At 44.8% G+C, this 25,986-nt stretch overlaps 1 protein-coding gene across 4 annotated transcripts in view; it reads left to right on the plus strand.

Annotated features, from left to right (window-relative positions):
- Window positions 1–25,986, plus strand: part of PEBP4 (phosphatidylethanolamine binding protein 4) — a 216,273-nt gene that overhangs the window by 109,569 nt on the left and 80,718 nt on the right. For all 4 annotated transcript variants that reach the window (XM_040490285.1, XM_040490284.1, XM_040490282.1 and 1 more), the window contains one exon: window positions 10,298–10,396. In XM_040490285.1, the coding sequence (XP_040346219.1) occupies window positions 10,298–10,396 (99 nt within the window). The remainder of the gene's footprint in view (window positions 1–10,297; window positions 10,397–25,986) is intronic.

A 25,986-nucleotide genomic window follows, 5' to 3' on the forward strand; every position in this document is an offset into this window, starting at 1 on the left:
ATTCTCTCTCTTTCTCTCTCAAAAACAAATAAAACTTTAAAAAAAATTTTTTACCTGGACAAGTACAGATCTAACTCTGCTTCTCTATTGGCACCATCACCTGGAGGCACCGTGATTTTTTTAACGTGACTTCCCACTCCTTGCTCACGTCCTGTGCCATGGAGCCCACGGCCCAGTCCATCAATTGCCCTTGACCTAAGTGCCCCCCACACATGGAATGAGGATTGCTGAGCTCTCCCTGCTGCAAAGGGACAAGGCCATTACCTCTCAGCCAGTGAGAGAGGGACTAGAGGCTGATATCTCCAAGATAGTACTCTATGATTACTATACATTTCACTTTGTTTTACAATTTTAGTTTATTTTTAGCAGGTTGTACAGTTGGCCCTTGAACAATGCAATCTTGAATTGTGCAGGTCTGCTGATCCACAGATGATTTTCAGTAAGTACAGTACAGGACTGCACATGTATTTTCTCTCATGATTTTCTTCATTGCATTTTCTTTCTCTAGTTTCACATAAGAATACAGTATGTAATACATGTAACATACAAGATGTATGTTCACCAGCTGTTTACAGTAGTGGCAAGGCTTCTGGTCAACAGTGGGCTATTAAGTTGGGGGGCAGTGAGAAGTTATACAACTGCTCAGAAGTCACCCCAACCCTGTGTTGTTCAGAGGTCAACTGTGTGTTCACGTGGATGAAAACCTGAAGTAGTAGAACTGGCATGTATAAGAGACCTCCATTCCATCTCTATATCTCATCTTTCCCATTACCATCACCACTTGCGTCCTCTGTTAGTTTTTTGGGTTTGTTTTTTTGTTTTTTTTTTTTTTAAGTATCCTGAGCCTGGGTGGCTCAGTTGGTTGAGCATCCAACTCTTGATTTCAGCGCAGGTCATGATCCTGGGGTCATGGGATTGAGCCCCACGTCAGGCTCCGCACTCAGCCTGTTTGGGATTCTCTCTCTTCCTCTCTTTTCTGCCCCTCTCCCTGCTCGTGCTCTCTCTCTCTAAAATTGAAAATAAATAAATAATAAAATAAAATATCCTTCCGGAGCTTGTTTATGCAAATACAAGCCACTGTAAAGAAATATCTTATTTTCTCTTTCTTCTGTAAAAGTGAGCTCCTAGATACACTGCTCTGCAATCCTGCTTTTTTCACTTAATTTATCTTGGAGGGCTTTTCATATCAGATCTTAGAGAGCTTCATTGTTTTTAACAGCCATAAAGCATTCCATTGTGAGTATGTGCCAGTGTTTATTAACCAATCCCCAACTGATGGACACTTGAGTTATTTCCCACTTTTGCTATTACTATTCAGCTCTGTCTGGAGCTGAAATGAATACTTTATATACAAGTTATTTCATAAATGTGCAGATATCTTTAGAGGGACAAAAATCATAGACATGGGATTGCTGAGCCTAAAGGTAGATTGCCCCCACTTTGCTTCCCCATAGCAATGCAGGAGGCTTCCCCACAGCCTCGCCAGCAGAGCATACTATCAAAGTCTGAGATTTGCAGAATGTTTGACAAGGATATTGATTCCATCTTGCTTTCTTCAAGTAGAACTGCTTTCTGTTTTATTTTTTAATTTTATTCTGTTGTGGGAAGAACATGAGATCTACCCTTTACCAGATTTTGAAGTGTACAATACAGCATTGTTAACTACAGGCACAGTGTTGTTCAGAGCAGATCTCTAGAACTTATTCATCTTGCGAACTCAAACTCTGTACCCACTGAACAGCTACTCCCCATTTCCCCCTCCCCTGACCCTGGCAACCACCATTCTACTCTACTTATATGAGTTTGACTATTTTAGATACCTCATATAAATTGAATCACACAGTATTTGTCCTTCTGTGACTGGCTTATTTCACTTAGCATAATGTCCTCATGGTTCATTCCTTTTGTTATAAATGACGGGAACTCCTTTTCTAAGGCTGAGTAATACTCCGTTATATGTATAGACTATAATGTCTCTAGCCATTCATCCACCGATGGATATGTAGGGTTTTATTTACATCCTGGCTATTGTGAATAATGCTAGGACCAACATGGGAGTGCAGACATCTCTTTGAGGCCCTGATTTCAATTCTTTTGTATAAATACCAAAGCGGGACTATTGGCTCATTTAAACAGGATTAGTTTCACATGATATCTAGACACCTCGGAATCCACTGAATGGATGTTAGAATCTGAAGGTGAGTAGACCATTTATTAGTCCCCTCCTTTTCTAGGAATAAGCCAGAGAGGAGAAAGACTTAGCTAAGATCCCAAGCCCGCAGTGCAGCAAGCAGGTCTGCGTGACACCCCCAAAGAAGTACAAAACAGTTTCATCATAGGCAAGAAGACATGTGGCAAGTACAACAATCTCTGGAGACAAATCCATTGTTGAAAGTATTGACTGCACATTCTTCTCTTTAGGCCGCACCTAGAAGATGGACCACCATGGCCAGATGTTAAGGTCATGTGCCAAGAGACTGGTTCATCTCTGTCACCCCACCTTACACCAGCCTGTCGGCTCCAAGGACCGGTAGAGAACAAGCGAGGGCCAAGTCATCTTCCAAGGAGTCTAGCTATGAACCATGCTCTTGAATAGCCTGTTTCCCAGTTTATCTGCTGAACATCACCCCACCTCTTAAATATTTGCTAGGGAGCTTCTGTTGGCAACTGGGGTCTTTGATCAGCACGGGAGTTTTGACCTGCTACATTTCTGACCTGGGCCGGTTCACCCCTCCTTAGGCAACCTGGTGGTCCCCGCTCCCGGGAGATCATCATATTGATTCCAAACTTAGTGCGGACACCCGATCAGCATAGTGCACTACAGCCCAGCACTCCTGGGCTCAAGCGATCCTCCTGCTTCAGCCTCCTAAGTAGCCGGGACTACAAGCACAGGCCACCGCTCAGGCACAGTTGGGGTCTTTGAAAGGGCTGAAAACCAGCTCCCTGATTGCACTGAGAGAGAGAAGCCCTCTCTTCCCTGCTAAGTTTTAGAAGAGGTCTGCTATGGGATTGCTTAACAGGGAGGGGATCTAGGGTAAAACCTCAGGATGTAACCACCTCCGACAGAACTGTGCAGCAGGGACTCACCCACAAAGACCAGCCTCCTGGTTCACCACTTAAAGAAGCAGACACCAACGGGGCGCCTGGGTGGCTCAGTCAGTTAAGCGTCCGACTTCAGCTCAGGTCACGATCTCGGGGTCCGTGAGTTTGAGCCCCGCGTCGGGCTCAGGGCTGATAGCTCAGCGCCTGGAGCCTGCTTCCGATTCTGTGTCTCCCTCTCTCTCTGCCCCTCCCCCGTTCATGCTCTGTCTCTCTCTGTCTCAAAAATAAATAAAACGTTAAAAAAAATTAAAAAAAATAAAAGAAGCAGACACCAGTGTGGGAGAGCTTCAGGTGGGGGTCCGGAGGGGCAGTGACGAGCCAAGGGGGGAGGGAAGGAAAAGTAGCCTGCCATGGAAAAGAATTCCTCTGGGCATTGTTTGACCAGAAGAAAAATAGGGTTTAATGATGAGAAAATCATTTTAGATGATATCATTCACACTATTCTGCAGCTTATTTCACCTTCTAGTATATTTTAGATATTTTTCCATATTAAAAAATCATTTTTTCTATGTGTAAAAACAATGCATTTTATTGCACAAATTGGAAAATGCAGAAAAATACAAAGACGAATATAGTTCGTAATTATCCCATCACTTAGAGATAGCCAACGTTTTGGTTCTGATTTTTCTGGTCCTCTTTCCATGGAGGGGTATATATAGTTTTCCATGGAGGGATATGATACAGTTTTTGGTTAACAAAGACAATGAAATCATATTTTACATAAGATTTTGTAACATACCCATTGTTTCCACATACTCTGGGAATAAATATAAAAAGTATATATGTCCATGTTGTAGGCAAAATAGGATTTTAAAATAATTGGCATATCTTTGATTACTAATGAAATTGAATATTCATGTTTGTTGATCATTTGTGTTTCTTATTTTATGAATTGTCTATTCCTGTTGCTTATGTATACCTCTGTTGGGTTCTTATTCTCTTTCTTATTGATTTTTAAAGTACTTTACATATTAAGGATATTTTTCCTTTATCATAGATTTGTAAATATTTTCTCCTAGCATTGTCTTTGAATTTTATTTTGCTTCCTTTTTTTTGTCATATAAAAGTTTCAAAATTATATCTAGTTAAATATATCAATCTTTTCCTTCATGCCATTTACTGTTAACAGTTTGATGTGTACTTTTCCAGACATTTTCTATGCATATGCAAATATATCTATAAATATATATATAGTTAGATATATAAAGTTTTCCTGCACATTTTAGATGATATCATTCACACTATTCTGCAGCTTATTTCACTTACTAGTATATTTTAGATATTTTTCCATATTAAAATATAAGGATCTAATTCCAACAGAGTATTCCATTATATGAATTTAGTAAATTTCATTAAATCAGTTTTTAAAGATTTTTTTTCACTTTCACATTTAAATCTGAAAATTTTTTGGCATATGAGAGAAATAGAGACTGAAGTTTATTCCACATGGTGACCCAGTTGTCCCAGCAGCACTTATAAAATAATCTATCCTTTCTCCACTTGTTTGATAATTTTATCATATGTTAAATATCATATCTTTCGTTAAAGCTTGATCACCTATTAAATACACATATATTAAAGACATGGATTTCTGTCTAGATTTTCTACTTTGCTTCCACTGCTTGTTTGTTCCTAATCAACACCACATTGTTTGAATTATTGTAGCTTTATAATATATTTTAATATCTACAAAATCAATACCACTTCCCTGTTTTTCAATATTGCGTTGGCTAATTTTTTTCTTTTTCTGAACTTTAGAATTATTTCATGAAGTTCCCAAAACATCTCTTTAGGATTTTGATTAGAATTGTATTAAATTAGGTAATTAATTGAAGGATATTAACACATTGGCAAATGATTATTCCTTTTCTTTCTTTTTTTTTTTTTTTTTTTTTGTGATGGTGGGGGGGGGAGTGTGCAGCACACATGCAGGAGGCGGAGGGACAGAAGGAGAGGGAGAGAGAGAATCCCAGGCAGGCTCCATGCCCAGCACAGAGCCCAATGTGGGGCTAGATCGCATGACCATGAGATCATGATCTGAGCTGAAATCAAGAATCAGAGAATCAAGAGTCAGGTGCCCAACCAATTGAGCCACCCGTGCACCCCCTGCAAATGATTATTTTAATTTAAAACCATAGCATGTCCCCATATCTATTCAAGTTTTCTTTTTATGCTTATCAGTAGTGTTTTGGTTTCTTTGTCTAAGTCGTGGATTTTTCATCAGGTTTATTGCTAGATATTTTATAGTTTTTATTACAATTGTAAAATGGCATTTTAAAAGTATATTTTCTGTTATTAATAAGTACTGATTTTGTGTGCATGTCATAAAAACTCATTACTGAATATCAGTCTAGTTGTTTCCAACTGATTCTTTTGGATTTCTCATGTAAGCAGTCATGTCACTTGCAAAATAATAATAATAATAATAATAATAATAATAATAATTAAAAGACAAAGAACAGGGGCACCTGGGGTGGCTCCGTCGGTTAAGCATCCGACTTCAGCTTAGGTCATGATCTCACAGTCCATGAGTTTTAGCCTCAGGTCGGGCTTTGTGCTGACAGCTCAGAGCCTGGAGCCTGCTTCAGATTCTGTGTCTCCCTCTCTCTTTGCCCCTCCCCTGCTCATGCTCTGTCTCTCTCTGTCTCAAAAATAAATAAAAACATTAAAAAAAATTTTTAATAATAATTTTAAAAAAGACAGAGGATAGGTGTTATTTCTTTTACAGTATTTACACTTTGTTTCTTTTTATTTTCTTATTGCTTTGGCTCCCTATTCTTGGGAGTATCAGTTGTACAGTTTTTCCTTCTGGAATTCCATTGGAATCACACACACACACACACACACACACACACACACACACACACACACAGGCTCTTTGGGATATGATCCTACTTTGCCCCTAATATTTTCATCTGATTATCCTTTCTTCTGAGTTCTTAGAATTTCCTTGGACTCTATCTTCAAATTCTCTCATTTAATTTTCTATAGCATCTAATATGTGGTTCAGTGACTCTTTAGGATTTTAACACTCAACCGTGTTTTTATCTCTAACCTACTCTTTGGCAAGTTGCCGGATCCCCCAGTTGTTGCAGCACACACTGCTTGTGGTCCTCTCCCTGGATGGTTGTGTTTTATTGATCCCACCCCACTCCTTCTTCAACAGCCCCACCCCTCGGGGTTCCCAGTTCCACCCTACCCATTCTTCTATTCTCACTGTACCTGTTCTCCCTGACAGGCTCATCTGTCGCCACGCCCACTACTCACATGCTTAGTCGTGAGAGAGCTCCTACCTCAGAGCTCCATGTCAGAGATGTCTCTGCCTGCATGTTTTAACACCAAACTCACTGTCTCCCAAATTTGTTACTCCTAATATTCACGGCACCATGGTCAACTAGTTGCCCACGATAGAATGTCAGGGTCGTCCTGAACGTCTCCCTCTCCTCTATCTGCCCTATCCAGTCACTTCACACTGTTGATGGGACAACACAAATGCCTCTTTCTGTCTTTATCGCTACCACTCACATTTTTAAGCTCTTGCAATCTCTCTTCAGGGTATCCCAGTTGTCTTTTTTTTCTCTCTCTTTTAGTTTTTTACTCAGTGTTACCATGCGCCTTCCCAAAGCACACATTTAATCATGTCAGTCATCTATTCAGTTTTGGTGGGTCCTATTGCAAAACAAATTCTAAACAACTTAGGACATGTAAGACTGTTTATTATCTTGTCCCAGTAACCTTTCAGCTTTGTCACCTGCCATTCCTTTCCAGATGTCTTATGTCCCAGCACACCAAGATTCTTGCCATTCCCCAAACATCCTCATGCCTTTGCACAGACCCTTCCCTTTGTCTACAGAGTTGTTTTCTTGACCCTTTACCTGCTTATTCTTCAAGATCAAGTTCAAAAGACAACTCGGTGTGCCTGGGTGGCTCAGTCGGTTAAGCATCCGACTCTTGATTTTGGCTCAGGTCATGATCTCACGGTTTGTGAGTTCAAGCCCCACATCAGCCTCCGTGCTTGTCGTGCAGAGCCTGCTGGGGATTCTCTCTCTGCCTCTCTGCCTCTCTCCCTGTCTCTCTAAGTAAATAAATAAATAAATTAAAACTTCTTTAAAAAGACAACTCTGTGAAGGCTGCCTGGACTCCAGAGGTAGAGAGGTTTAGGCTCCCTCCTCTGTACTCCCTTAGTAATTGGTACATGTTTCTCTACTCAAGCATTCGCATGTTGTTCTACAGCTATGTCTGTGTCTGTCTCTCCCTTCAGATCAAGAGGAGCCCCAGCTCTTCTCTTTGTACTTTACTCACATCTTACTCTCCCACTCCCTTCTCATCCAGACTACTGAGCAGTCCAAGTCCCTATCAAGTGAAACCCACCTACCACTTATTTCTCAACTTCACTTTACCAGTTAAAAGCACACAGATGTGGAATGCAATATTACCTAGTAACCTTACGACCAACCTATGGTATAGTCAGTTTCTCACTTTCCAAAATGACTATTTCACACCTTCTTCTTTGTCCCCAAACCTCCTATAATCCCTGTTCCCCTGATGACCTTGCCTCTAATTCACTGAGAAAATAGAAGTAATCAGAAGACAATTTCCCCATTCCTCACCATCACATTTTCCAGTTCCCTTGCATCTGAACCTGTATCCTCTGTGTCTACCAGAGGCCGGTCCCTCCACTTTTGCTCTGGATTCTGTCTCCACCCACCTTTCCAGAGTCTTGGCTTGTGCAGTGATCCCCTTTTTCCTCTGTCATCTAGATCTCCCTTTCTTCTGGATCTTTTCCACTGGCCTGCTGACATGCTTGACTATCATCTATCTCCTAAAAAAAATAACAATTAAAAAAAATCTCTTGGCTCTTCCTTCCCATCTAGTAATAGCCACTCCATGTCTCAGCTGACCTTCACACTAAAATTATCATCCCGTCTCATCTCCACCTATTCCAATCAAACCTCAGTCCTTTCTACCTCACTGAAACTGGTCTTGCCAAGTTAACACTGTTCCCAAGTTGTCCAATCACATTGTCACATCCGTGTCTTCATCTTGCCATACCTTTCAGCATCATTGAACACAGTTCACCACCTCCTCCTTTGGGAAACACTTTCTGGCTCGGCTTTCATGATCCCTACTCTTCAGGTGTGCCCCCCCACCCCGGATTCAGTCTCCTTTGTCAGATTTTCTTCTTTTCTAAACATTCGCTGTTCTAGAATCTGGTCCAGAGACTTCTTTTCTGCCCCGTGTCTAACCTACCCATGAAGAATCTCATTATTTTATGGGTTTAAGACTGTCTATATGTCAGTGACTCCAAAACTTATATGTCTACTCCTCATCTCTCCTCTAGACTCCAGACTCTAACTTATATACTTGATTATCTTTTCAGAAGTAATTCCAACTTAATATGTCTAAAACAGAAATCTCAATACCCTCCTTCAAACAATCTCATTGCCAAGTCTTTTATGTCACTAAATGACACCATTCACCCAGTTGCTCAAGCCAGAAACTCATGAAACACCCTCAGATTCTCTTTCCCCACCCTCTACTGCCCCACTGTCCCATCCATCCACAGATTTTATCGATTCTCCCTAAAAATACTTCCCCAATCCATCTACTTGTTTCTAGCTCTATTGCTACTATTCTAGTCCAATATACCACCATCCTTCACTAAGACAACAGCCTCCTGACTGGCCTCCTGGCTTCATCTGTTACCTCCCACTCGCCATTCATTCTTCATCCAGCCACCAAAAAATCTTTGAAAAACATAAATCAGGGGCACCTGGGTGGCTCAGTCAAGTGTGTGACTTCAGCTCAGGTCATGATCTTGGAGAGCTTGTGAGTTTGAGCCCCACATCTGGCTCTGTGCGGACAGCTCAGAGCTTGGAGCATGCTTTGGATTCTGTCTCTCTCTCTCTCTCTCTCTCTCTCTCTCTCTCTGCCCCTCCCTGGCTCATGCTCTATCTCTCTCTCTCTCAAAAATAAATAAATATTAAAAAATTAAAAAAAAAAACAAACCATAAATCAGAGCGTATCACTCTCCTGGTTAAAACCCTCCATTGGTTCTGCATTGCACTTAGAATAAAACCCTCCTCACCCTACCAAGGTCTACCAAGCCTTCTGTGGGCTCTCAACCACCTCTCCAAACCTGCCGTGTCCATTCTCTCCATTGCTTGCTCCTAACCACATGATATTTTCTTTTAATGTTTATTTATTTTTGAGAGACAGAGACAGAGCACGAGTCGGGGAGGGGCAGAGAGAGGGGGGACACAGATTCTGAAGCAGGCTCCAGGCTCTGAGCTGTCAGCACAGAAGCCAATGCGGGGCTCAAACTCACAGACCGTGAGATCATGACCTGAGCCAAAGTCAGAAGCTCAACCCACTGAGCCACCAAGGTGCCTCCCACATGGTATCCTTTCTGTTCCTCGAATGCTTGCTTTTTCCCATCTGAAGGCCTTTGTAGCAGCTATTTGCCCTTCTTGGAACGCTTGCTCCCTCTCATCCCACTCTATTTTGTTTTAATCATAGTACTGATCACAATTGGGCATTTCCTTGTGGTTTTGGTTTGTTTGTTTTTTGAGTTAAAAAAAAAAAAATCTGTGTCTCTTACTGAGAATAAAAGCTTCCTGAAAGCATGGCTCACGCTGTCTTGTTCTCTGTTGGATGCCTAGCCTGTAGAAAAATTTCCGGCACATAGTAGGTGTTCAGAAAATGCTTTTTGAAGGGATGAGTGAATCCTAGTATTCCTTGCAATTGGTACAATTCCTGACACAGACTAAGTTCTGTGTTTGCTGAATTAATAGATAAGTTCCTCCAGCTATACTGTGAACCCCTCCCCCACTCGTGCTCTGTCTCTGTCTCTCTAAAAATAAATAAACATTAAATTTTTTTAAAATTTCTGCTTCCATCACAGCACCTAGCATGATGCTAGGGACTTCTGGATGCTTAGTAACTATGCTTGTTTGATTTATTCTTCTTCATAAAGGGAAAGCCAAGCTTTTCAACTATCTACTTAATAGACTTCACTTGTCTGAGAGTAAACACGTGACATAAGAGGAATGGCACAAGAATGGGGATGGACTGGGTAGGGGTTGGTCAGCCCCTCTTGGCTGGAATAGAGATAAAAGGAGAGTGTGCACCTTGCAGCTTTCCTATCAGAATTCTAGTCATGGTGCTACATTTCTTTGTGATGAATCTGTTCCAGGGTGCAACCTACATCCTGGTGATGGTGGATCCAGATGCCCCTAGCAGGTCTTCCCCCAAGGCTCAATTTTGGAGACATTGGCTGGTAACAGATATCAAGGTAAGCAGGCCAGAAGGCGCTTTCTGATTCACTTGGGCTTATAGCTGGAAGATTACCGTTCTGGGCAGTTTTCAGCTCTCATTCAGGAGGGCTGGGGACTCAGGTTGCCCCCTACACTCAGCTGTCACAGCCCCTCCCTGGTTTTCTAACACTTTTGAAAAAGGTCCAGGATCAGTGGTGCACAGGTAAACCGGGTGGGGAGAGCCCTAACTTGTAGTGTTTGCTGATTTCTATAGTGTAAATACTTCCACCATGGCCAATTTCAAGTTACTGATGATTTAACGGTTAACTCAGATTTTCTGAAAATTTAACAGTGGCTCCAGCGCACCACCACAAGGGGCCTGGATTCGGAGGCACAGGGGTGACTGTGTGGTCCAGGTGGCAGAGCCGGCAGGGAGAGTCCTGCAGGGGGTCCTCCTGATGGGCTGAGGGGCAGTCTCCTTTTCTTTGTACAGAAACAAGTGGCCTCCCCTCATCTGTGTCCCTTGGCCATCACATAATTGTGAAGGACTCTGGCTCATCCTTTCTGGAGTAGGTCTGAGGAACACAGATCTGGAGGGTTGGTAATGGGCATTATGTAGGGTAGGGGGGGAGGCTGTATTCCCAAACAAGTTTTGGAGACCCCAGGCTACACCGTATTAATCACATTCCTCACTGACGGGTTTTTTAGTGCTTTTAATATTCTAATGTGCACTATATAATCTGCATTTATTTTCCAGCCTCATTTGCCTAGTGAATCTTTTGTTCATGAGCGCCTGGCCGCACACTTTGGGAAAATCCATGCTAGCTTCAGCCGTTCATGCATCTGTGCCTAGAGAGTTCACAGATGGCCTTTGCATAGTCATCAAGCCATAAGATAGTGGGAACCCAGGGGCACCTGGGTGGCTCAGTCCGTTAAGCATCCAACTCTTGGTTTCAGCTCAGGTCATGATCTCGCAGTTTGTGAGTTTGAGCCCTGTGTTGGGCTCTGTGCTGACTGCACGGAGTCTGCTTGCAAGTCTCTCTCTCTCTCTCTCTCTCTCTCTCTCTCTCTCTCTCTCTGTCTCTCCCTCTCTGCCCCTCCTTCTCTTCCTCTCTCTGTCTCTGTCTCTCAAAATAAATAAAGATAAACTTAACCAAAAAAAGATAGTGGGAACCCAGAACTAAAAGACTTAAGTCTGGATCTAGGTTTGACAGGTTCCCAAATCCATCATCTCTATAAGTCACTCGGAGTCCCTCCGGGTATTTCCTCTTTGTCTGTAAGATGGGAACCATGTTACCTCCTTTATACGGTTGTCACAAGAATCCAATGAGAGAGCATACTGAGAGCACTTTGGAAAACAGAGAGCACCACAAATGTAAGGAGTTTGTGTTTTTCCTTCCCCCACTGTGGGTCAGAGGAAGGGGTATCGGTGTGAACTATCCATTGATTCTCCTGAGCAAGGCAGGGGCTCTCACAGCCCCTAGAGTTGGGGGCTGGTGGGAGAAGCTATCCTGTCAACCAACCCCTGCCCAATGACCATGGGCCCTTCACGGGGTGCTTAGGTAGACAGCCCATCCTCAGAGGCAGTCCTGGCTACACACAGCCTTGAAGGAGTCCCCTCCAGGGAGGCCTCCAGCAGGCTTTTTGGACAGTGCCTGAGCCAGGCTCCTGAGGGAAAGCAGGAACATTGCTTCAACACACTTCCCCTGGCCAACCACCCGTCAGCCTGGTAAAGAGCCTTGGAAACACCATAAACATGCAAAGGGGCAGAGCTGGGGGATTTTCATGCCATCAAGGCTGGGAGAGAAGCTGAAGGCACAAAAGGGAAAAATACTGGATCCTGCCCCAATCTAGAGCATTGCCAGTTTCTATACTTGGGATTCCCAGGCAGTCATAAGGGGGAGAAACTCTCAAGAAAGGAGTACTGCTCCAGACATGACACGTGTAGTGCAGCTCTTCACACACCGGGCTGTCCATAAGAGGGTTCTACTGGGCAGTTCTGAGGCAGATTTCAGAAACCATGGTGGATGGGATAATTTCAGCATTGAGGGCACCTTGGGGCCATAACACTGCCTTTCTTCCAAGCCTGAAGCCCCCCGCCCCACCCACTGCCCTCACCCCAGTATGCACTCAGGACAGTTCTCTCACAGAAGCTTTGCAGGGCAGACGTGGGTTCTCAGCAGCCCAGCTGAGAAGCAGAGCAGGTGGCAGGTGGCAGGTGGCAGCTGTCCGGCAAGACCACTAAGCCACAGAGCTTATCAGGGCCACCTGCCCGGGTGTGGCCCCCAGCCTTCCCGCTTAGACCGGAGGAGGCTTGGGTTTCAGGCACATTTTCACCCACTTTCCCTGATCCAAGTGTCCAGCAGGAAGCAGCAGCTCTTGTCAGCTGTATCCACTCAGCCTGCCCACCAGCCCCCAGATTCCTTTAGCTGCATGGCCAGTATGAAAACCAGGCTCACTTAGGTCTCAGGCTGTGGCCCTTGGCCAAAAAAAGGGAAGGCTCTAATCAAACCCAGAAGCACTTCCTTTGTGTTGGCGTTAGCTGAGGCTGAGTAGGTCTCAGACATTACAGCATGTTCAAATCCACTGGTGAATGTGTTAAAATGCAGATTCCCAGGCACCACTTCCGTCAGTCTGGAGAGAACGAGGCATACAAGCTTAACAGGTTTCCAGAAGGAATTTAGCCAATTGAAGGAAGACCACAGAGTTCAGTCTGAATGCTTTGGTCATTGTTATCACCCATCTGGGAGCAATTTTCAAGTGACAATCATTTTCGACCCTTCCTTTTGATCCCCACGATCAGGGCATGTGAACTAGGCATTATCCCCATTTTATAGGTGGGAAAGCAAAGCCTGGAGAGGTTGGATGATGCAGTCTCTCAGCTAGGTGGGTCTTCATTCCAAGGCCCCCAACTCCAAACTGCACACCCTTCTGGCCATACCACATGGTCTGGTTCACACTACATCTCTCCCATCAGCTCCATGGTGGCAAGAGGCATGCCACCTTGCCCTCTCTGTAAGATGGCAAACATAATCTCTGTGGTTCTCCTACCATTCCAGGGCTCTCCTTCTGGTTCCCTCTTATGGACAGATGCTTCCAGGGAACCTCCCCAAAGACTGCTATCTTGGGAAATCAAATACACCTGGCTAACATTCAAACCCTTCAGGAATTCTCATCCTTAATATGTTGGGCTAAACGTAAACCCAGTAGGGTGCCTGGGTGGCTCAGTCGGTTGAGCACCCAACTCTTAATTTCAGTTCAGGTCATGATCTCACGGTTCGTGGGATCAAGCCCCATGTCAGGCTCTGCACTGAGCTTGGAGCTTGCTTGGGATTCTCTCTCTCTCTCTCTCTCTCTCTCTCTGCCTCTCTCTTTCTCTCTATTCTCTTTCTCTCTGCCCCCTCTCCCCTGCTCATGCTCTCTAAAATAAAAAACGAAAAAGTGAGTCCTATATATTATCATTACCCTCAGCAGTAAGTGGCCTCAACAATAAGGCACACCATAAAGTCACTACAGACATAAAGTGATGATGGTCCTGTGATTCACAGTGACCACAGAGGTGGAACCCAGGCTGGCCTTGATATTAGGAACACAAACCTAACTGCGTGGTGGGTGGGCCATGGCCATGGGAGCCCCTCAGTAAGGACAATTTGGGGGCCATCTATCCAGGTGGAAACAAATAATTTCTCAGGAATACAGGAAACATCTGCAGCTCCCTGCCTTAAAGAGAGGCTGGCAAGTGTCTACTATAGGGTGGGATAAAGCTCTAGATCCCTGGACAACTTGTACAAAAACCAGAGAGAAGTCCACCAGGAGGAAGCAGGCATTCACGTTACCCTTTGTTCACTTAATTCAACAAATATGGGTTGGCCATTGTTTGCAAGCATAAAGGCAAGGACTCTGGAGCCAGACCACTGGGCTCCAATCTGACAGTATAGCTATGTGATCTTGGGGGGCAGGGTACTCAACCTGTCTTTCAATATGCTCACTTTAAATTTTTTTTTTTCAACGTTTATTTATTTTTGGGACAGAGAGAGACAGAGCATGAACGGGGGAGGGGCAGAGAGAGAGGGAGACACAGAATCAGAAACAGGCTCCAGGCTCCGAGCCATCAGCCCAGAGCCTGATGCGAGCCTGACGCGGGGCTCGAACTCACGGACCGCGAGATCGTGACCTGGCCGAAGTCGGACGCTTAACCGACTGCGCCACCCAGGCGCCCCATCAATATGCTCACTTTAAAAGTGGGGTTACCAATAGCCCCTGCCTCCTCACCCTGTTGTTATGGAGTTCAGATGAGTTGTTTTAAGTAAAGAGCTTAGAACAGTACCCAGAACACATAGCGAGCTGTATGTATCGTTGGTGGCTGTGATGTCACCCTTACTGCTCCTAAGTCAGGCACCAACACTGGCACTGGGGTTAGAGATGCAAACACAGCAGGGGAAGTCTCTGCCTTCTATGAGTTTCTACTCTAGTGAAGCAGAGGAAGGAGGCTGAGGCACAGGGGCTCTCTCAGGGAGGAACTGGCCACAGCCGCGGGTTCCTATCAGCTTGGAGACTGAACGTCAGTCCTCGAACCTGGCCCGACCAGGACAGGCAAGGACTGCGGCAAACAGCATGCCGTCCTTCTCCGCCCCCTCTTTGAAAAATCTCTCATTGAACAAAAGATTTCCAACAGAGCATTGACACACAACGTTTCTCTCCCTGCCATGTCCTCAGCTTTTCCTTTAAGATGTTCTTGAGTTCTGATTCAATCGAACTAATAGTCTTCATGCTAAAGCCTAATTAAGATATCAATTAATTTGCATCATTCATTTCAGAAGAAAAGCTTATTGGTTCATCTTCTGTTTGTCTCTGAAATTAGTGCTCAGGGCTTTTCATGCAGATATTTTCATTAGACTTTTTATTGTTAATGGGAATATTGAACACAGGAAGATGGTATATTAATACCTTCCACAAAGAATATCATGATTGGTGACAAAGAACACTAAGAACAATTAAGGAGACAAGAGTGCCTTTTTTCTTCCAAAAAAGAAAATCTTCCTAGAAACCGTCAATGATTCTAAAATTCGCCCTGAATCTCTTTTTTGTTTCAAGAAAGAAAGCGAAACGGCAAGTTCATGTTTCCCTTTCATTCAGTGCCCTCAACCTTTGGCAGCTGTAAGCACAACCAATTCTGGATAGAATTAAAAGGACTTCTAAGGGTCCATTATTCTGTCTACTTTTCTGTAAGGTTGAATTTTTCCATAATGAGAGCTTGTTTCCTAAAGGACCTCTAAGTGTGTTAGGTGAAGAAGATACATGGGAAACCAAGTAAAGCGGGCAAATATCTTAGCCCCTTGCCTTCCAGTTATGCGGTTAGCACAGGCCAGGACACCTCTGCTTGAATCGTCGACCCCACTACTGAGTGATCTCAGGCAACTTACTTGACCTCTCTGAGACTGAAGCTTCTTGTTTGTATAACTGACATAAATCATTAGGCTTCAGGGTTGAGATAGGAAGAGGAAATTACATATGCAAAGAGGGGAAGCCTCCCTAGAGAGAGGCACTACAGAAAATGGCAAATTTATCCTGCTCCTAACCAACTGAGCAGCAGATCCTGTAGAAATTTGAATATACTCTGTGTGTGTGCGTGTGTGTGTATGCATGTAGTATCAGAATATTATATATATATATGATACATATATATATATAATATTCTGATATTATATAGATTCCAATTCCAAATAGATATACTCTGAAGCAAGCTAATGATAATACACGGAAGAAGAATAAACAATCTTGATCAAAACCACAAGTTCTGATGAAGAGATCAAACCAAGGAAATGGAATTAATTAGTTACTTTCTTTAGACCTATATTTTCAGTTTTGCAATGATATTTGTGCACTTGTCCATGTGTGCTTTGCCCTGTATTGTGAGGGTCCATTAATTTAAGTAATAAACACCTACAAGGCATGGCTTATGCTCTCTAAAGATCTATGGGCCATAAAGAACATTTGGTGATGGGGACAATACAGGGGGCCCTGGTTATAAAAAACATGGCCACCCTGAAGGGGCAGGGAAAGAGCCTGTACTTCTGGGTCAGATGAACCAGTGGAGCCTCCAGACTCTTCCACGTCCAGATGGAAATTCCTGAGCCTCAGTTTCTTCATCATTAAAATGGGAATGATATTAATATCTCTCTCCCAGTGTTGAAGAAGATCAAAACTCCTGAAACTGAACAGAATAGTAGGACCTTGATAAATGTGATTCTCTCCCCTGTGACCCCCAACTTGGAGATCTGACCATAGCAGCCACTTATAATTGAGCAATTTCCCTTAGGCTCTTGGACTCATCCTTGCAAAGTAAGAATTCCAGACAATGACACAGACCTTATGGTAAAAACAGCTCATCTTTTTGCCTTTGAAGACTGCAGGTGGGTTCAGGCCAGCTTGGAGGACTTGACCTGACCAGGATTTGCTTAGATGGAGGTAGCAGTAGTTGGAGCAGTGGGGGTCAGTCCCATTATTCAGTCTCTGGGAACTGCCCTGTGTACCCCACCCCCACCAGACCACAGCCAGGGCAGGGGACTGGGCTACAAGTGACAGTCAGGCCTACAGTGTGCTTCCTGCCCCGTCAAGACTGCACTTTTTCCTCGACACCTTCCATTTTTATTTTTCACACAAGCCAGCACCCTTCGGCATTTCCTTATCACTCATAGTCCCCATCTTGCTGTCGCTGTCCCACCCCAAAGATGCCTTCATTCCCATTCAGAGTAATTTAAATAAAATGTTGCTACAAAGTGGAATATTCTCTTTTGATGAATGTCTTTGAAGCCCTTTAGGTTTTCATGGTAATTTGCGGTGTAAAATTATTTGGAGATAAGAGCCAAATTAGCTCTCGTATGCTGAGGTCGCTGTGTCCTGTTATCCATGTGAGCAGTGTTTAAATATAATCAGCCCTCAGACTAATGCAGCATAATTGTTCATTTGCAATAGCTTTTTTTACTCCATTCAATGAGTCATTAAAATATTCAAGGGATAATGCAGTGAATTGGAAATGAATTTATCATATTATCCCATACATACTGTAGTGCTTCAGGTAACTAAGGAGAAAGAGAGAGAGAGAGAGAGAAAATATGAATAAAATGTGTACAGGCAGGAAAGGGGCCAGTTTATACAGGAATATGGTCAACAAAGCTTTTTAGTTGGTTTATGGAAACTATGTAGAGAGAGGATGACCGGGAGGGTGAAAAAAAAAAGGAAAGTGCTGTTCTTCGAAGAGCTCGTGCGCTCTCTCTCGCTCTGTCCCTCGCTCTCTCTCTCTCTCTCTCTCTCTCTCAGCACTCTGAGAATCTGTGCTCCACCATAGCTCCACTGTTAACTTATTTTTATCAAATATGTTTATATCAGAAAGTCGTTATGGAAACCAATTCTGCCATCCAGGAGAATTCCTGGATCAGGCAGAAAATTCTCTCTCTCTCTGTCTCTCTCTCTCTCTCTCTCTCTCTCTCCCCACCTCTCTCAGTCTCTCTCCCCACCCGCCCAACCCTGTCACACACATACTCACACTCACGCACATACACCTCGCTCACACACACCCATGGACACCCCCAGAGGGAACAGCACTGCCTTGCTTACCGATTCTGAGCTCAGCTCTGACGGGCACAGAGGGCGGCACCCTGGCTCCCCTTCATGGCCACTCTGTAAAATGGATAAGACTGAAACAAACAACCCTGCCCTGACACCAGGAACCTGGGCTTGTCACGGTCCACTGGCCTCGGTCCCCCACCCCTGACTGAGCACACGTGCTTAGGAAGAGACAAAGGGGGATGGTGGCAGCACATTCAAAAGAGTGATCCTTGCTTAATTTCAGGAAAGTTCTATTAGTGTGCACTGTTTATATCACACCTGGGAGAATGTCTTCTGTTCTGGCCACACTGTGTTAAGAAAGAGCAGCGTGAGGAAAGCAACCAGAACGGCTAGGCTCTGTAAAAGCTGTGTCAGATGAGCAGGACCTGAAAGAGGCAGGGATGGGTTGCCTGCTGGAACAGAAAGGGAAGACACAAGAACTGCCTCTACAAATTCCTTGAAGATTTCATTAAAAACTTGAAGGAATCTAGTTGGAAAACAGGGGAGATCCTGTTGTGCTCCATGGGGCAGAATTAGAACCGATGGGTGAAACTTACATGGAAGTACATTTTGGCTCCATATAAGAAAGAACTTTCTAAGAACTTGAACTGCCTAAGAACTGAGCATATACTCCACAGAGGAGGGAGCTTCTTATCGCTGAAAGTACTTATTCATGGGTAACCCAGGGAATTCCCCTGCTACGTAGAAGGTTGGAGCAGATGACCCGTAAGATGTTTCCACCTGCGTATTTCCTCTCCTGGCTAGTGACACTCTTCTTATAGCTTCTATTCATATAGCATATTAACAACAGCAATAATAACTAAAGAAGGAAGAGTAGAAAGGGAAAAGAGAAGAGGAAGAAAGAAAATAAGAAAAAACATCGGCACATTTAGCATGTGGTTTTGGGCACTGTGCTTAATTTACATGAACGTCTCATTTAAATATCTTAACGAAAGCCCTAAGAGGAAGGTAATAAAGACAAGAGAAGAGGGGTTGTGCAACTTGTCCAAGATTGCACAGCAAGCAGTGGCTGATTGGGATTTGAATTTAGAGCCTAGACATACGATCATGACACTGTATGGCGGCCTCTCCAGAGTTGAGGTGGGTTCTACACCCACTCTCAGGCCTGGCCCATGTGACAGCTGATGTCAGGGCCAGTTGTGGCTGCTATGAGTGCTGGTGTGAGTGGTGTGGTTTGAGGTGCCTGGTCCTCAGTCCTTAGCCTCTGTCCTTGGCCACACCTGCCTCAGCCATAGCACAGCCCTGATTCTGGGCCTTGGGGTGCAGCATACACCCAAGAGGTAAATTCTCTGACTTATTGGGAAGCAAATTAATTACCTCCCTGAATCTGTTCCCTCATCTGTAAAAGAGGACAGTAGAATCAACCTTGCAGAAACACCGCAAAGACTTGGGAGAAAATGTGTAGAGCACAGCAACACAGCACCTGCCTCGTGGTAGGTGCTACTTACGTGCCGGTTCTCTACTGCTTCTGTCTGCTATCACCCTAAATCCTCCACAGGAAGCTTAGAAAGTAAGGAGCATATGTCACCTCCCAGATATAGGGCAAGGCCTGGCCGGGAGAATGGCCTGTCCATGTGGTTACCAGTTGAAAGACCTTAAGGGAAAAAGGCAACACAGGCATAGGACTTAACAGTGAAGTGTTGAGTCCAACTATTTAACATGCTGTGCTCAGCACTGTGTCTTTTAAATAACAATAATAGATGATAGACAAGAGAGACAGATAGACTTTTAATAAATAAATGTTAGAAGAATTTAAAATGTGATTTCTTTCCTGCTCTTCAGTTGGAAGGACAAGGCTAACATACAGGAAATGGAGAATAGAACTCATAGGGTATAGTGTCGACTCTACCTGGGCTCTTGAGACTCAGAGAGCTATAAAAGTTCAGAGCACTTTTCTTTCCCCTTTGCAGTGAGGCATCTACTCCTCCTTCAAGATTCAGCTCATGATAGCCTCCAGCTTTGTCCTTCTTTGGGTTGTTATTATTTGTGAGTCTCTTTTCCTGATTAGACCATGAGTTCCTGGAGAGCAGAATTGTATCTTATGTCTCCAGCACTTAGCATGATACCCGGAACATAGAAGGCCCATAGTAAGTATTGATTGAATCAATTGATGAAGGCATGAAGGTATGAAGGAATGAATATGACAATGAAGGAAGGATGGAAGGATGGGTGGGTGGGTAGGAGGATGTATGGATAGATAAGATGACATCACTCTATGATGACTTCACAGTGGAGATACAGGTTGAGCTGGGCCTTCAATTGTGAGCAGGCCTGAAAAGTCAGAGGATACCAGAGACTGTATTCCAGGAAGGGAACAGAATAACTAAAAGCTCAGACATTTGAATGGGATAGGAAAAAAGAAGAATCATAAACATAAAAGCCAAGACACTTGAGTCAATTAAAGCCCTTATCACTTCTCTCTAGATGATTATTACAGAAGTCTACTAGCTGGTCCCCCTCCTGTACCCCCCACCTCCACCAAACGTTATCTATTTTTCTAAAATCAAAATATGATGATGTTACTTCCCTGGTTGAAGCCCTTTGGTGACGCCTCAGTATCTGAGGACAGAGTCCTATCTGGCCCGAGTGCTATTTAAGGCCTCTAAGGATGTGGCCCCGCCTGCCCCACTGGTCCCCATTCTGAGGATGTGGCCTGCCTGCCCCGCCAGCCCCCATGATGCTCCTGCTGAGTGGCTTGTGGTATCTCACACCTTCTGGGTGGCTCAGGCCTCTGTGGACCGTTTTTGCTCCCCTCTCTGTAGAAACCCTGTCTGCAACCTGTAAACACTTACTTGCTTTGCACAAGTTAATTTCTCATGAGTTAAGACCTTCAAAGCCCAGAAAGAACTTAGATTTATGATCACAAAAGCATTTCCAGAAATAGGAGAGGAAAATGTAAACTCCCGAATTTAGGCTGGTGAGTGTGGTATCAATCCACACCAAAATTCCATAACCATTTGATAAACAGATGGTCCAAGACAACATAGAAAACAGTGAACACTGGGAGTCAGCATAGGGTCACTAAAAACAAGTCGCACCTCACCACTCAGATGTCCTTGCTGATAAAAGCACTGATCCAGTGGACCAGGAGGAGGTCCACAGCACAGCTTGACTAACCAAGGTGTTAGACCAAGTTCATCCTGGTAACCTTGTAGGCAAGGGGGAGAAATATGGCTTTGGTGACTATTGTGGTAGGTGGGTTTGTGGCTTGTTAACAATTCCTGAAGAGTGTTGACTAATGTCAACCTTACAGGTGGTCCCTGGTGACACAACACAGGACTCTTTCATGGCCCCATCTTGTTTGCTATCTTTATAGATAGCATGCTCACCGAATTTGTAGATCACACAAAGTTTCAAGGAATTGCTGGCATGGTGGCTGACACAAGACAGTTAATTTTAGCAAATTGCAAGGATGGGCCTGCAATGAAAAATTTAAATGTAATAGGGGTTAATCTAAAGTTCTATATTTAGGTTCTAAATCAATTGCACAAGTACAAAATGTGGAAGATCTTGCATGGCAGGAGTTCATGAGGAAAAAGGCTCCAAGGAGTTTTAGTTAATTTTTAAGCTAATTTTAAGCTAATAATAGAATGTTAAACCATAATGCAGGAGTTAAGAAAGTTAATGTCGTCTTAGATCACATCAATGGAAGTAAAGGCTTTTAGATCATTGAAGATTATAATTTCCCTTTTTCTGCATCGGTCAGACCACCTCTGTTCACCCATTCATTCATTCACTCATTCATTCATTCGACATGTGTTCAGCACAGCTTGGGTGATAGTTTTTATTCAGGCACTGCAGAGTTTCAAAACTCTGTTTATAAAAGTTTCAAAAGTTTATAAAGTCAAATCCCTTCCAGGGAAGAGCAACCAGTCTGGTGAGAGGAGTAGAGAAGTAAATCAATGACTACATACAGTACAGAGTGGGAGTGTCAGGGTGGAGTTAAGTCCCAAGAACCTGGGGGAAGAGGAGGTGAGCCCCTCAGAGGAGGTGACCCTTGAGCAGAGTAGAAATTCGGCAGGTGAACGGTGAGGAAACAGTATGTAGGCAGAGGAAATAGCAGGAGCAAAGGTCCTGAGACAGAAACCGGCTAGGGGGAGGTGGGGTGTGGTTTCCAGGAACAGAAAGAGGACCAGTGCAGCTGGAGCAGAGTGATCAAGCGCACAGGAGGTGAGCAGTGAGGGAGGCTCTGAAGGACAGAGGGTCTTAACCTTGACCTCTCCCTGGTTAGAATCACCTGGGAGCCATTCTCCAGACCAGCTAAATCAGAACCCCTGGAAACAGAGGCTTAACAGCCCTTAATTTCTGTTAAGCTTTCCCAGATGATACAAATGTGCATCTGGGTGGAGGAGGGGGAAATGGGAGTCACTAGACAAGGAGTACAAAGTTGCAGTTACACAAAATGATTAAGTTCTAAAGATTAATACTGTACTGTACACTTAAAAATTTGCTGAGGGTAAATCCCATGTTGAGTGTTCTCAGCACAATTTTTAGAAACTTCTTTAAGTTTATTTATCTTTTTTTTTTTGAGAAAGAGAGAGAGAATGCAAGCAGGTGAGAGGCAGAGAGAGAGAGGGAGAGGGAATCCCAAGCAGACTCCTCGCTGTCAGTGCAGAGCCCCCAATGTAGGGCTCAAACTCATGAACCGCGAGATCATGACCTGAGCCAAAATCAAGAGTTAGACACCCAACTGACTGAGCCACCCAGGTGCCCCTCAGCACAATTTAAAACAAACAGAAAAAAAAAAGGAAGGAAGGAAGGAAGGAAGAAAAAGAAAGGAAAACCTAGGAATGAAAACCACTGTCGCAGGGCTTTGTGTCCAGGCCTGTAGAGGGAGTTTGACACATGGTTATTGGAGGCCTTTAAAAAGAGGTTGATAACTGTTTTGTGTATTTTTGTTGCTGTTTAAGTAGTCTCTACACCCATCATGGGACTCAAACCCACAACCCAGAGATCAAGAGTCGCACGCTCTACTGACTGAGCCAGCCAGGCACTCCTGCTTTGTGTCTTTGAAAGATCACTCTGGGGTGCCTGGGTGGCTCAGTCGATTGAGTGTCTGACTCTTAATTTTGGCTCAGGTCATCATGATCCCAGGCTCATGGGATCGAGCCCTGCATCAGGCTCCACACTCAGTGGAGATTAAGATTCCCTTTCTCTTTGCCCCTCTCCACAGCTCCCATGTGCATGCGCACGTGCACACACACACACACACACACACACATATTCTCTCTCTCTCTAAAATTAAAAAAAAAAAATCACTCTAACTGCTGTGTAGGGTGGCAGCAGGGTGGCCACAAAATGTTGTGTCACTCCTTTAGGAGGGATGAGGGTGATTTGTACCACATGACAGCAGTGGGCATGGAGAGGACAGCTCTGGGGTCTATTTGAGGTTGAGGGCCTATTGAACTTGCCAATGGATTAGACATGGTGAGCGAAGGATGGTCCAAGGATGGCACCTAGATTTGGGGCCTGAGCAAATGGCAGTGCCATTTACTGAGATGGGAAACACTGGAGGATGGGCAGGTTGGGGTGTAGGAGGGGAGGATCTGAAGTTCTGAAGATCTGAAGCAAGCAGTTAATTCTGAGATGCTCTTTAGAACAACACCGGAGATTTCAAGTAGGAGACTGAAATGAGGCTGGAAGTCAGGGGAGATGCCAGAAGAGGAGGCCCGACTTTGGGCTACATCAGGTGTGTTTAGAGCCATGGGGCCTTTTAAGGTGGTCTCTTGAGGAGGGGAGTGAGTATATTGTCTTTGGAGATGTTCAAGAAGAAGCCGCCTGCCAGGGATTGAGCAAAAGGTTGGACACAGTTGGCTCTAGACTGCTTCCTCCAGCTTCCAGCTCCTGGGATTTTGTACTAGAGCCTGGCACCAGCCTGCCTAGAGCAGAGCACCATGCTGGGAGATGAGTGCAGAGAGGCAGTGGACCAGGGCTGTGGAGGGCCTTGGAGGCCATGAGGAATTGGTTCTAGTTAGCAGAAAACTGGGTGACTCTTTGAAAGGAGCTCGGGATTCAGAGACGGGGGTCCTACACCACTTGCTAGCTGGATGACACTGCTCCAGGTCTCCCCCTCCGAGGGCCCCAGTTACTGCCAAGGAAAGGAGCCGGTTAGGTATTTGGGCCATAACATCCAGCTCGGAGAGTTTAATACCTTACTTGATCCTCTAATCAGCAAGCCTCAACCTTTCTTTCTGCCAAAATGTTGTTCTTATGCACAACACGCCCCTGGGTCTCTGAACACAAAAACCAAGCTCCACGTTCCGGGCAGTTCCCTGTGTGCCTGCTGTCCCAGTCAACAAAGTGTTTCAGAGTGCCGGAGAGAGTGGCGCTAGAGGGAGGATGTGGAAGCTGCTCCAACTGATTGTAAAAGGTAAACCATTCACTGGAGCTTTATTCTTAGCAACGCCGGCCTTGGAACCTACGTCCCTAGTGATTTTCAACCCACAGCTGGAACTAGTGTCAGGACAGCGTGCAAACCTCAGCTACAGACCTTAGAGGATCAGAGTGGGCCAGTGAGCAGGGCGAGGCCTAAACAGCTCTGGTTTAGAAGAAAGTCAGCCGCAGCTTGCCGTATCAACTGGAGAAAGACAACCCCATGGCAGGAGGCACGCTGGGGGCGGCTGCAGGAATCCAGTCATGCCAGGGTGAGCAATAGGCCTTGAGTAGTGGGCAGTGGGATGGAGAGGAAGGTCCAGGTGTTCCTGGCTCTCTCCTGCCAGCCTCAGCCCAGAAAGACTTGGTGGAGTCGGTGTGGGGCGATCAGAGACTGAGGGGCAGGAGACAGCAACCCCCACCCCACCCACCCCACAGTGAGTGCTGTTGCTTCCCAGAGAGATGAGGAGGAGGAAACCACAGTCCAGAGCTCTCTGGAAGAATCCAGGACTCTGCTTGGGTAGGGGGGAGGGGCTGCAGGGAAGGACCTAAATCGGGTGGAAAGACAGACCCCCCAGAGCTCCTTGGGCTGCTACCCTGTCAAGCCCTTGGCTAAGAATTAGCTTTTTCCTTTCAAAGAGGGTGGAAGTCACTGTTTTCTTGTCTCAGTTGATGAACAGATTCTGGGTGGCAGGAGTCACCATAGAAACAGGTGCTATCTTAAGCAAATGAGCCTTATTAACCTTAAGAGTGGTGGAGTTTTCACAAGATTGCACATATAGGGTAGGAGGAGAGCTGAGTTTGGTTGGGGGAGGGCCACAGTGCTGGGGAGCCATGCTGTGGTGACTCTGGGTGTGGATATGTGTGTGTGTGTACATGTGGATGCATGTGTGTGGATGCATGTCTGCATGTGCTTTTGCAAAACCATTTCTCAGGGAGTGAGCTCATGTTCTGCCTTTTCCCTAACAAATAAACACATCCCCAACAGAAACTTTGATCTCCTTAGGAACTGGACTCCAGGTAGCAGAGATCAAGAGCCCAGCCTCCTCCCATAACTCTTTCCCCCACTGCTGTTTCTAGTCCCCGCATTTACTGCATGTCAGGAACAGGTGCCTCCTTGAGGACCCGGCCACCAGTTAGCAGGGACCTCTGCTCCAGGATGCAGTGTGGTGCAGTAGTAGACTAGGAATACCTACATCAGGTGAACCTGGGTCCATATGGCTGTTCTGTGATTCTGAACCAATGACCTGCTTTCATGAGCCCCAATCTATAAAAGGCAGAAACACAGGGCTTATGTGAGACTCCAGTGAGATGATGTATACTGACACAGAGTGTCCCCCGGTTCTCCCCCTGTGAGGAAGGGAATCTCGCCTCTCAAACACAGCTGTGACCTCACATAGGTTTTCCAAACCAAAGTATCTTTCCCCAGCATTACCTCATTGTACAGGTTTCCACTCATACCTGCTATGCTAGGTCCTGGGGGAGGTCAGGGAACATTAGAACAAAGAGCCTGCCTTCAGGGGGTTACCATCGTTTGGGGGCAGAAGAAAGACTTAAAAACTAAGGAACAAAACCAGGAAGTACTGAATCAGGTAGAGAGAAGAGCTACAGCAGCTCAAAGGGAGTG

Source organism: Herpailurus yagouaroundi, unplaced genomic scaffold (assembly GCF_014898765.1).
Source record: "Herpailurus yagouaroundi ecotype Mexico unplaced genomic scaffold, PumYag 181, whole genome shotgun sequence".
NCBI lineage: Eukaryota > Metazoa > Chordata > Mammalia > Carnivora > Felidae > Herpailurus > Herpailurus yagouaroundi.